Source organism: Cheilinus undulatus, linkage group 6 (assembly GCF_018320785.1).
Source record: "Cheilinus undulatus linkage group 6, ASM1832078v1, whole genome shotgun sequence".
Taxonomy (NCBI): Eukaryota; Metazoa; Chordata; class Actinopteri; order Labriformes; family Labridae; genus Cheilinus; species Cheilinus undulatus.
Window position 1 is genome coordinate 16,132,819 of NC_054870.1, and position 13,658 is coordinate 16,146,476.

General features: G+C 38.2%; 1 protein-coding gene across 1 annotated transcript in view; it reads right to left on the reverse strand.

Annotated features, from left to right (window-relative positions):
- Positions 1–1,063: 1,063 nt before the first annotated feature.
- Positions 1,064–13,658, reverse strand: part of slc24a3 (solute carrier family 24 member 3) — a 173,850-nt gene continuing 161,255 nt past the window's right edge. The window contains exons 14-17 of the mRNA XM_041789827.1: positions 10,869–10,983; positions 10,205–10,317; positions 8,338–8,403; positions 1,064–8,211 (exon numbers count right to left, since the gene is read on the reverse strand). Of these exons, the coding sequence (XP_041645761.1) occupies positions 8,059–8,211; positions 8,338–8,403; positions 10,205–10,317; positions 10,869–10,983 (447 nt within the window). The 3' untranslated portion in view covers positions 1,064–8,058. The remainder of the gene's footprint in view (positions 8,212–8,337; positions 8,404–10,204; positions 10,318–10,868; positions 10,984–13,658) is intronic.

Here is a 13,658-nt window from a genome sequence, read left to right on the forward strand (position 1 = left end):
AGATTTACATCAGCAATATCACCCATGTGAATATCACAAATTATTTAGAAATCTCCTCTTCAAGATGCTTCTTTATTTTAAACATTTGCGTTAGTTTGGTCGGTTTTAAAGACATGGGACCCCCATGTTTGGATGTTAGGTCCATGCAGTGAATAGCAGCACAGAATGTAATGAACCAAATCTAGAAAATCAGTTGTAAAACAATAAAGTGCATGATGCAAATATTTTCTGATATATAACTGAAAAAAATGCCCTGGATTACAAAGATACTGATACATTACAGAATGATTTATACTTTGTAGTCAGTGATTTTTTAAAGTTTAACAGCCAGCACAATGCCAAAAAAGACTTGAAGGCTTCATAAGTCAACAATGAGAGCTTATCTTTAACACTGATGGTAGCTTGAGTTGACAATGCCACAATATGAACGCTTAATGGTCCTGTCTTTTTTTTTATTCAAGCCAATGACAGCTAATATTTTCAAAATAACTTTAACACTGTTGATATAACAGTCAGTCAGAGTCTGAAACAGATAAATTAAAGTTAACACTGTTTCATTGATCCTAAGGCTTCCTAACAGTTTCTGAGGGACAATGATTATGAACTCTAATGCTGTGTTTCCATCAGGTGGTCTGGTTTGATTCAGTACGGTTTGGTACACTAAACCACTAAATAGTTTGCGTTTCCGAAGACATCCGTACCCACACTTAGTGAGTGCGCTGTCGAGGCTATGCAGCACACGTCTGCTGGTCCAGCCGCTGAGTTGAAGAATGGATGAGTGACAGAAATCAGTAGGGAATAAGCAATAAACAGCTTTATTTAAGCTGAAAAGTTTTTTTTTAATAATAATAACTTAATTATGTTAACCACAGTCAGTACAGATCCTCAGCTGATGGAATATGTGTCCAGAAAAGTTTTGAGTTGTAGCGGTATGTTCATATGTGAATGTATCTAGTCTGTAACAGTTTATACGACATAGTATAAAAGTTTAGAGCTGTACCATGAGAATTTGCCACATTAAAAATAAACTAAAGATTTATCTGGTGTTAAAATCAAACTAGATTAAGTAAGAAATCCTGGGTGCGCTGATCTCTTTTTAAAATAGGCTGCAGAAGTTTTACAAACATGTTCAACAACCCCAGAGCTATGTTTTCACAGGTTACCTAAAGTAAGAAGCAAAAGCATAGCTAGCTACAATATGGAGAATTAACTGATCTAAAGCTTCATATTCACAAAACTTCAACATTAATTCCCTTTCACATCCATCACAGATAGACCAGGCTGTGACCATATAAACATCAGGAAACTCAATTAGTGGCCACATATAAATATCCACGATCCAGGAAACAGTATGGATCTCTGTTGAGTCCAGATATCCCTAATTTAGCAGATATTAGTCTGTTTATCTCCCGTTTTCAGCCACACCTCAAAGAGCAGAGTTCTGTGTTTTGTTTTGCTGCCTGGCCGAGCAGTCGTGTTGCGCACTGAAAGTGACGTCACTGCAAACCACTATTGTTGTGTGTGTAGCTCCACCTTTTTGGGATGGATAGGTAAGATTGGTTAATGGACTTGAGCTTGTATAGCACTTTTCTAGTCATCAGACTCCTCAAAGCAATTTTACACCCCAGGTTTCACCAAGCAATCCACATCCATTCACTGATGGCAGAAGCTGCTATGGAGAATTGGCCATCAGTATTAATTAATCCCATTCATACACTTTGATACCCATTTACACGCTACCGACGAAGCAGTGGGACAAACTGGGGTTAAGTGTCTTGCCCAATGTCACGCCAGGAGCTGGGGATCAAACCCACAACCTTCTGATTGTAAGACAGACTCTACCTACCCACAGTTGCCCACCGACTGGTACCCCTACGTAACAGTGCCAAAACAGTGGGACGGTACAAGTCAGTTTTAGGGGACCCTTTCCAACTTTTGACTGGTAAGGGTCCCAATGGAAACGCAAAAAAAATGTGCGGCGTGCCATACAGAACTTAACCAGACTGCTTGGTGGAAAACGCCCCATAATAGAGGAAAATCCCAGGAAACTGCAATTCATGAAAATTCTAATAAAAACAGAGCAGAGCTCAGTCAGTACGTTTATATGCACAGATTAGTCAAGCAAGGGTTATATCTTCATTAGGATATTTCAGTGGACAATGGTCTAACTAATGAACAAGTGCTAAAAAAAACCTCAAAATCTCAAAAATGCATTTATAAACATCACTAGCTTTAAGGCCATTGAACAGGAAGTGCCAAAATGCTCACAGGTTTCAGCATATTAGGGATTATTACTGCAGTACTCTATTATCTAAGTGTGTTAATCAGATGTAGACAAATTAGATCACTGCTTGTTGACATACAAGTCCAGTTTGAGCTGGACGGACACAATAAATCAACTTTGTCTATGCATGTAAACATACTGACTGACTGACTGACTGACTGACTTACTTACTAATAGATAGATAGATAGATAGATAGATAGATAGATAGATAGATAGATTTTCTTGAGAAAGTAAGCTTTTGTATGATGAAGTCTACACGTCTCCAAGTATTTAGATTGAACTTGTGTAAATTTGTACTAAACAGCCTCTTAAATCTCGTAACTGCTTGACAGAAATATTTAAAAAGTCGTCAGCAATGATGGGATGTAAAGTCACTCATATAAAGCTGTTTTTGTCTTGGCTCACTGAGGGTTAACAGTATTTCTTCACTGAAATGTCAGTCTGTAAACTGAAGTCGTACATGGTGACCACCGTCTACAGTATTTGGTTCTATGTTGAGTGAACCCAGCTAAACTGATTGTGCTGTGTGACCTTGCTGACGGGCTCAGTGTAACAGTCCTGTTTGGATGTTGTAAAGTCATTCATAAATAATTTTTATAAGGAATGATGAGCTGTTTCACACAGAGAAACATCATTTACATCTTCTTAAACTCTTATAAATTCATCTTTGATCATTAGAGCATATTTACACATTTGTAAGGTCATCGTTATTGCATTACATAAGATTCAAAAACACATTTAACCCTGTTTTCCGGTCTACATGTGTCTCTTAAAGAAATAAATATGAACACAAAGCACATTAATCATTTGTACATTCAAAATACAAGATTTTTCAGTTTGATATAATTCTGATCAATAAATAAAAAAAAAAACACCAGCAAAAATTAGACTTTGCTCCAACATCTGAATTCCCTTAGTGAGAAAAAAAGAGCGGGGCACTTGACATTTCAAATGAGCGCCTGTGGAGGAATCGCTGACATTTGGACGGATTCTGTGTGAGAATCATCGGGCCCTGACAGACAACTTCTGCAGGGACGGATGTCTTTGAGGAAATTTGACTTCCCCGGCGTGCCTCGACTCCCATAGTGGAATAAAAATCCCTGTGTAGGGCTCACAAACCACAATGTACATGCTCTAAAAACTAGGAGGGATATTTATGTACCACAAACCTACCATATCTGGACAAAAGTAGACATTAGGCATTACAAAATACAAAGAACTCCTGGATAAAAATAACAATCCCAGCCTTTAAATACCAGAGCTAGGACTAAATCCTGATGCTTTATATTGCATCTTTACTCTACTCCTACGATAATACCACTAAAGTATCCTCACTCCCTCTTTGGGACTACAGAGGTGCGAGGGAGCTGGACATCCATCCAACACCAAGAAAACACCTCACCAAATCTGCTCGGCTGCTCTGTTCAATAATGCCTCCACTTTTTGAGTCTATTTGGTCGGTTCCTTCACAAAAAAGCAGCAGTCCATCAACCCACATTGATTAAAATCCTCTATATGATCGATTCATTCAACCCTGCTTCATTTTACAAGGTACTGTCCTTGTAATCAGCATGCATTAGGAGAAGGAAGAGTTAGCGTCTCCCTGTGAAGCTAGTTTAAGCTCTTCAGTGCAAGTTTGAACTCCGTTTGATATCAGAAAAGAAATCCATCTCCAGAGAAATTTGTGCTTGTTTCAACTCGAGTGGTCTGAATTTTTCTTAGGTACGGACTTGAATAGCCCCCTGGAGCCATAAATAAAATCTGCCTTGGTGTTTTGTGAGCTCCAGAGGAGAATGTGCGTTTGACATGAATAAATAACAAATATCACATCTGGGGGGATTTACAGAGGTGGGTTATTTACAGAGGGGCATAAAACTCTTCATAAATCTAATAAACTTTCAGTACAAAAGACAGGAGCTACAGCTGTGATGCTATCCTAGTTAATTTATAAAAAGAGAAAGGATAATGCTGTGTTGTTGATGGAGGTGTGCATCTTTAAATGTAGCTGTATGTTGTCCTAACAGCATGCAGGCGTACACATCCACACTACAGCTGCTAAATATTTATCTCCCTACCCTGTTAGTTTAACTTTTTTCCCCTTACACATTATGACATGTAGCACTTTTATTTTCAATGTGGACAAATGGAAGTTTGTATTGATGAGTATTTGCTAGTGGTAAGTCAAATAGTTTTGCTTCCATTTCAACAAAAGTACAAGATTATACAAGTTCAAAGATTGATATGGGTGTTATAAATCTGTTTTAAACCTAAAAATGTTCAAGCTGTCTTCAGGGATCAGGATTATTAGCAAGTCTTCTTGGTTTCTGTTTGTAATTAGCTTGTGCATACTGGAAAATCACCTACTTTCCCCCATTGTCAGTATCCTTATGATTTATTCCTCACTGTGAAGATATCTGCCAAAATAAGCCTGGTATAACACTGCAATTTTGCACTGTCCCAGACGAAAGGTAACCAATCAGGGTGATATATTTTGTCATGGCTCTAAAACTGTGGTGCAGCATCACACTGTGAGACAGGTTGACGGACGGCCGTTGTGATGGTAACATGACCAAAGATAGCCTGGGATCAAATTTCTGACAACATCAGAAATTTATGTTGACCATCTCACAATGTGACTGCTGCTACAACCTACATCAAATAACCAACCAATAAGAATGCAGGGAGGAACTGCGTTAAGATAAACGTGACACTGGCACTAACAACTGAACAAGTTAGCATTAGAATAGAGACAATGCCAAAACGCTGAAGTTTATGGGATTCCAACAAGGAGGAAAATCTCAATCCCAGATGTCTTTCTAAGCATATAAATGCCACATTTACAATGGCTTTGTTGTTGCTTTGCTCCATCATTTATAATGGCACTGGCAGCGTACACTGACGCGGTTTATTTCTTGCATATCGGCGTAGGTCTTAGCCTGCGATTCAGCAGCGTTAACTGGGAGTTGTCATCGTTCAGTCTGCACACATCAGAGTTGATGTTGTATGACAGGGGTGTCAAACATCAAACCTGGGGGCCAAAATCCAGCACATGGTACAGCTAAACCCCACCCGCAAGATCATATCATATTTTTATTACAACCTGCCCACCAGTACGAGGTCTGCAGCTTTCCTACAGAATAAAAATGTAAATTTAACCTTGATGATTTAAAATATCCTTGTTAAGTCATTAAAAAGGAAAAAGTAAAGACTTAAAAATGATTACATAAAGAATCAGGATGTGGAAAAGAAATTAATTTGTGTTTTCATTTCATATTTTCAACAGCCTGATTCTATGATTTTGACTTTTTATCTCATGTTTTGACCTTTTCAGTGCACAATTTTAAATTTTAAGTCATATTTTAACCTTTTTAACTAATTATTTTAACTAATTATCATTTAGATTTTTTTAGATCTCAAAATCATTTATCATCAGTGCAAAATTGTTTCCCCTAAATTTATAACAGTTGTAAATGAGGTTGACAGTTTATGGTTAAATGTTGACCACGTTAGGCTCTCAGGTCAGACCTAAATTCAGAATCCGGCCCCTGCTGTGATTTACTTTGACACCCCTGTTGTATGAGATTCAAGCTGCGCAGTCTAGCATACGAGAAACATGTAAGATTACTAAAAACGTACAGTCTATAGGAGGCATAAGACTGCAGCAAACAATCCATAAAAGATAAACGATTAAACTGGAGCCACAAACCTGCTCTGATTTTGTGCTGCAAAGCCAATCAGCCTTTAGATTTCCTCTCTACCTGGACACCATAGAAAACAGTTGTACCAACATGCATTTAAGGAAACGTGTATTTTGAAGGTATTATTCTTCTCTTGATGGGCAAAGCTGTTATTTCAGCAAACTTTTTAGAGTAAATCATATTAAAATGACCAGAAAACTGATTTTAAAAAAAAGGAGAACGTACAAAAAAAGGATAAGATGAACGCAGGGAACAGACAGAATGGTCCATATCCGTATGTGTGTCAGACTTAGAGCATAAATGAGCAGAATGATGCTTTTATCCAAAGTAATATACATCTGGGACGGATATTCATTGTGCACTGAGCAGGATTCAAACAGGGATTCCCATAACAAAGTCAACAATGTATCCCACAGAGTTATCCAGCCAGTGTTTTCAGCCAAACCAGTCCTCCGCAAGCTTCATTTACAGAATGTTACCCTCACTGTTTTCTCTAAATGCAGAGTTATAGTATAACAAGGGAGAAAAGCGGTGAAAGAGTGGCCTCAACTCTGTCAGTGTGGTCTGTGTCGTTACGCACTCCAACATGTTCTGAGCAGTGAAGCTGCTGCTTGCAATACACAATTTTCAATGTGTGGTGTCTTGTTATGGTGGCTGTTGCATGCATTTGCAGTGATGACGCATGTCTTAGCACTTTATACCGGTATACAAGCCTCCAGGAGTATAAGTTAAAGACTTTTTAGATGAAAAAATAGGTGTTTAAAGTGCCGATTAAACACTCTATTTTCTTTACAGTTATGACATGGTAAGGGAGAAAAGCAGTTAAAAACTGGCACCAAATTCTGTCAATTGGGTCTGTGTTGTTACATATTCCAGCACATGGAATACCACTGGAGGTTGGAAGCTTGCATTTCCCAGCATGTTTTACCGGTATATGAATCAACCCCTTTATATAAGCTGCAGCCAACTAACCTAGGATTTAATGGAAAAAGACATAACAGCATATATGATGTAGACATAAATGCCAGACAGAAAAGAAAGTCCTGCCTGGAAGTTGTTTAACGTGTAATTCTGGCTAAACCAGAATTACAAAGAAATTCAAGTCCATGCCTGAAGGTATATACCATATATCAGGCAAAGATAGACAGTGTTTTCCAATGGGTTCTGAGATTGGAAAACTATAAATGCACCACTATCTCCACTTTGTAAAACAAGCTAATAACTTCTGCTGAGTGAGCAAAGCGAAAGAAAAACAATCAATGTTCCTGCCAGACACTCCTGGTGCCTTGTCATTTCTCCTGTGCCTTAATCTTAGTCCATGTTTACATGAGTGGCAGAGAAAAATCTGAATGGGATGACAGGGTAAAAATGACATGTTGATTTGTGCTGCATCAACTACTGAATTAAGCTTATTTTATCGCAGACACCTGCTGTAACAGATCCTGGTTTTGCCTTAAAACTTCCACTCACTGGTATCACTCTACTAAAACCATCTAATAATCCTCATTTCCTGCAACACAGCGCTAAACTACTCCCTCCCACCCTTCACATCATTGCTTTTTTCATTATTACTGTCAACTAGTAAACCTAAAAGAAGCCCCTTCCTCTCAGGAAAGGTTAGCAGCTAGTAAACATTACATCTTCCACACAACAACACCGGGAAAAAATGGTCCTCGCATCAGAAGCAAGCAGTAGTCGAGTTTTTGTTGTAGCTGTGGTTGTTGTCCTCAGTGCAGTCCCTTGGGAGGGCTTAGAAAGAGTCAGTCGTGTCCATCTCTGCTCCTGGAATCAATCCCACACTCTCTGGTCGTGAGCAAACACCAGAGCAGCTTCATATTGCACTGTGCAGAAAGATGGAGATCAACAAAAAGAAAAGGAGCGGGAGGAGATCTCTTCTCACAAAAGAGACAAAAGCAGGCTTTGAAAAAAAATTCCTGCTTTTGAAAAAAAATATGTTTATGTTCTCATTTCATCATCATCTACCACCATCCATTTAAAGCCTCGCTTCTCCAAACTTCCTTGCAAACACCACGTTTGTGTGCATTAGTGTGTGAATGTATGAGCATGTTTGTGTCTTATTCGTCATCGCGGCAGGTAGGCAGGTTGACGAAGGTGAAGATGTTGTACTCAATGAGGCAAGAGAAACACAGGAAGACGGCATAGAGGAAGAGACACGAAAAACCCAGGCGCTTATCCAATGTCCATTTGTTTAAGTGAACTCCCAGGACCTGGAAGGACAGAGAGAGAGATACAGACACAGAGAGAGAGAGAGAGACAGGTAAACAGATCAATCAACAGACTGCAATGAACACATGGAGAGACCTCAGAAATCAGACATGCTGTTGTGTACTCACAGTCATAAACACAGAGGCCAGCAGGAGTCCGACAGAGAAGATCAGTCCTTTGCTGTTGAGTTTGACCTGCAACAAGAGAAAAAAATCTGAGTTAATCATTAGCACTACTCTGGGCGACCCCGAATAGTCCAAAGATTTTTCAGTTTGTTTATAACAGCCTCTTTTGACTGCCAATCTCACAAACACGTTTATGCGAAAAAAGAAAAGTCCTGCCATTTCAGCTACGTAGTCCGTTTTTTTTGTCTGTTCTCTCGAAGCTTACAGACATGTCCGATTACCGCCACCAGTCATGAGGCAGTGCTGAGCAATGCGGCCAACAGTTCAACCCAGAGTAGCAAACACAACAAAGTAGTAATGTTTTCTGGAACTTATTTGAGTTTTCTGAGGAAATATAAACTAATAATGAGTGAGTTAGAAAACATATCAATGATGCTAGCTCACCTGGGCACAAAAACAGTCAACTACAAGAGCGTAGCTGAGCAGAGGATGGGCTGTTCTTTCATCACCTTACGGGCTGGATGGAGCAGCATCAAAGTAGCTCAGTGAAAGACAATGCTCTCTAGTGGATTCATTTTTAAATGTCCACGCCAACATATTAGACGCACACCAGTATGAGGGTATTTATGGTTGCAAAGTTCAAAACACACAAATCTATTTTCATGGGTGCGTAGAAAATACACGAGCCTTCAGGGTCCAAGCACCAGCTTCGGATCAAGGATCCTACTGAAACTGAAGGAATTACTACTATTTTTATCATTTTGACAAAAAACAGCTGATTTAAAGGCTGTACCATGCTCAAAAACTCACCAAAATTAAAAAAAAAAAAAAACAAAACAACAACAACAGCAACAGTGGAACTCTTATTTTAGTGTTTTTTATGCACTTTCAAAATGTTGTCTGTTGTGACCGTGCTCCGAAATGCTCAGGATTGAGTTAGTTAAAAAGTTAATAAACATTTTTTGTGTGTTTTATGGGGGCCCTGTCTGCTCTGTCATTAACACTAAATGTACATTTATTTTAAAAAATCATAATTAGAAACATAATGTACGACAGCATATTACAGCCACCCTACAAGATAAAACAGATAAAGAGGATCCTTTAATTTTTGATTAAGAAGTTAACAATTTTGACATTATAAAGTTGTCTATTTACAAGAAACTTTACTCACAATTTCCAAGTTTAAAAAGTCAGAAATTTACAACATTTTAAAGATTTTGGTTTCTTGAAACCAAACTAAAAAAGGTGGTGGATAACCCCAGATTACAGAAATGTCTCTTCTTAATCCAGATTATCCTGACAATGTGACAGTTCTGGGCCAAAAATCACAATTACTTTCTCATCGATCAGTCCCAGTAAGAAGTATTATTTGTGAAAGGAAAATGGCTTCATCATGATAGATTTTTTTCTTCACGCAATCATCTGTTTTCAACTTTATAATCACAAAAATTCAAAGTTTTGTTCCGTGTAAAAATACAGCTTTATAAACTTTAATTTTTTTTTCCTTAAAAATAATCTGTTGTTTTTATTTAGAGTAGCCCTTATGCTGTCATAAGAATCAATAGTTAAAAAAGATCTTTGGCAAGAACCAATTCAGTCAGTAGGTCTATTATATTGAGCTTTTGTCAATAGAAATGATCAAGATTCATGTTTAATGAAGTGAATCCCTGGAAGGGCTTAGCTTTTCTGAGCTCTGAGTTGGGGAGCCCTTAGGAAGAGGTTCTACAGGACCATATACCATTGCTTTTCTCTCAGGTAGCTCATGGTGAGTGTACCTTGAATGTTTATGACGTTATCAAATCTACAAAACTCTGATATTTGCAGCTTCAAGTATGACCTGGAGGACAAGTGGAAGCAGTTCAGTACTTACATCAGAGCCGTAGTTGATAGCCAGAGTCTTCAGAGCCCAGGGCAGACCAAGGCCAACCAAGATGTCAAAGACATTACTGCCAATGGAGTTAGACACCGCCATGTCACCCATTCCTGAGCACACAGAGAAGAAGCTTTAAAAACAAGAAAGAAACAGGCCAAGGAAGGTACAGAGAGATGACATTCCGGTAATAAATGAGTGGGCAGAGAATGTAAGGGGGTCGTAGGCTGAGGCTGTGACAGGTTAAGACAGAGGTTCACTGATCAGTGCAGCTTTCTTTCAGGCCGACGCCCACAGAAGATGATAAAGCTACAAAGCAAAGGATGGAACACTAAACTGCAGTGGGGAGTGGGTCTCCCAGTGAGCCCCCACACTCACAGAGACAGAGCCGTTTAAATATTTGATGAAAGGAGCAAGAATAAACACAGATGAAAGGATGAAAAGGGACCCTGTTGAGCTGTTTTCTTTTACTGCCTCACCAAACAGATGGAAGAGGGACAGCTGAAAAAGATGAGAGGCCTGCTATCTTTATCCCCCCATCACATGCCACTCCATTCCCCCCTTCTCTATCTCCGTCATCTCCTCCTCTCTCTGATAGTGACTTCCATCCGTGTTGGTGTAAAATGACAACTCCTAAGCCGTCATTTCATGTCAGAGTGATTACCTTGTCTTGCCACTATCAGGCTGGCCATGCAGTCAGGGACACTGGTGCCGGCAGCCAGGAAGGTAATGCCCATGATGACATCTGGGATACCGAGCGTGAAGCCTATCACCGTTACCTGACAGAGCAGAGACAGACACATTATTACTGCTTGTATTTTGGCAGTTGTGTGTCCTCATGTGACCCAGAGGACCCTCCTGTATAAAAAGTACAACAATAAGTAAGAAATCCACAAATAGGGAGAATTTTCAGATCTCTACACTGTCCAACACATGAAGACTCTGAGGCACTCATGTACGATACATCCCCATAATCAAGAGCAGGAAAAAACACTTGGACTCAGCTTGTCTCTTTTGACTAAGAAGGAGAAACAAGACTCGTTTCTGTAGTAAAACCAGAAAAGCCTTACAATGTAAGGGCTCATTAAAAGAAGTTTTATCAAGTAAAAATCTACATATTTAAAAGAAGATACTAACTCAGTTTATTGACCTTATTTAGTAACAATTTTCTTTGATAATATTCTTTTTGTTGCTTTTGGGGATGAAAAAACAGAAGTTTGGTTTTATCTGCACTGTAAAGCAGAAAAATTTAAAAAATACTCAAAACATTTGGTGTAACTGATTTTGTAAAAGTTTTTAAGTAAATACATTTTTTGAGTATGACTCCAGTTAAAATATGTCATTTCCATGTTCCACCAGGTGGATCTTCTCTAACTGAGTGGGCAACTTTACTCATGCTGCAAAATTGTCTAATGCCCAAAGGCATTCTGGGGAAACTATGCATATTAAGGGTTGACTGTCATATATTTTTGAGTACAATGACAAAAAAAAAAAAAAAAAAAAAAACTTAAAGTGATCGAGTAATGTTTACTTCTAACTGTTCATTCTTATGGTGCGCACTGAGAACAAGTTGCAGCTGTCAGAATTGACTGTTGGCTTAATCTCTAAATCTTAGCCTTTAAAATAAAATGTTATTTTCTTAAAAGGTACAAAAAGATGTCTCACACACTGCAGGGCTCCAAAAGTATGATAATTTATTGCACCAACGTGACGTTTCGAGCAGATTTGCTCTTCATTAATCACGTTGGTGCAATAAATAATCATATCATTTTGAAACCCTGCAGTGTGCGAGACGTCTTTCTGTCATTTGTTAGTCTCTTTTTCGGCTCAGCACCTGCCCACCTTGGTTTGGATGTGCGTGTAGACTTTTTTCCTATTTTCTTAAAAGGTGCAATGTGTAAAAGCTAGCCTAGCAGATAAACTTGTTAAAATTAAAACATAAAATATGCCTATCAACTAGGGGTGTGTATTTGCAAGAAATCTGCTGATACAATACGTACTTCGATACAGGGGTGCCAATATTAAAATATTGTGATGCACTGCGATACTATGAGCAAGACGATATATTGCGATATTTTTGTATTGTAATTATACATACATACATATATACACATGTATACAATATATACATATTTATATTAATAAATAACAACTTTGTATTTTATATTAATAAGGAATATAACAGAACAGAATTAAGCTATTAAAAAATGTATGTATATATATACAGTATGTATAGAAATAAAAAGTAATAGTGAATTATAAAATATAAGGTCCTGTATCATCTAGCGTTTTAACTCTCTTTTTGCAATCTGTAGATGAGGATTTTTCCTATTTGTTGTAATGAATTAAAATGCTTTCAGGATTTTTAAAAGAAAAGTGGAAAAATAAATCAATATAGAGTAAATGTACTCAAATCTTTCATATTTCACGGTACATCAGCTTGTCTGTCGTAACGTAATGACAAGGTGCTTGTGGAGGAAGACTGATCCTCATGTCCGGCTTTAAGGACTGATGGACTGTGATGTGAGGAGGGCATGACGTGATGGGCCAGAGTTTTGATCGTATTATGGAAGCTTTCATTCTTAAAGACACTACGACGGCACAGGTCATAACAAATAAAACAAAGTATTGACTGGGAAATAAAGGTTGCATGAGTAAAAATCAGCAGTAGCTTCAACAGGCTTTTTTCACATTAGCTGTTAGCTGCTTAGCTATCACTATGTCTTGCCCTTAGATTCATCGTGTTGTCTGAGTATTTCACTCTGGCATGGCATATCTTACAAGTGACTTGACTCCTGTATAAGTTTGTACTGTCTTTAATGTTTTGGAAGTCATAATAAGTCCACATATCCGCTATGAACGCAACAGACGCTGCTCTGCTATGTAGGAACAGCAACTGGCTCGCTCAGACTGGAAGTCTCACTGTCGAAGCAGAGGAGAAGAGGGAAACAGTCAACCACTTGCTGCCAGCTGCTGGTGTCTGCTGCCAACTAGCGGTCAGGGGGTGAAATTACACCACAAACTACCACACCAACAAAGTAAATTATTACTTAAAAAAATATGGATACTGGATTTTAAAATATCAACACAGTATTGCGTCACGAAATATTGCGATATATCAGTGTATTTTATTTTTATACATAGGGAGGGTCTCCTCCATGGAGTCAGCCATCTTGGATTTTTGCATCTTGATAGTTTTTACATCACCTCTGAACAAAGCAAATAACAGAAACCGTTTTTTAAAGTTCTACTTGTTGCCACTGTCACCATCAGAAGTGAGCATCGCAATCTAGAATCTGTTTGATGTTGCTAATATTCCCCAGTTTTACACACTGTATCATAATAGTAAATTTGAGTCAATTTTTACTTTTATTTTCCAGGAATAGTTTCAGACAACAAAAACTCAAAAACATTTTAAATAGTTTTAGTCTTTGAAAGTCCTTAAATTTTAGTC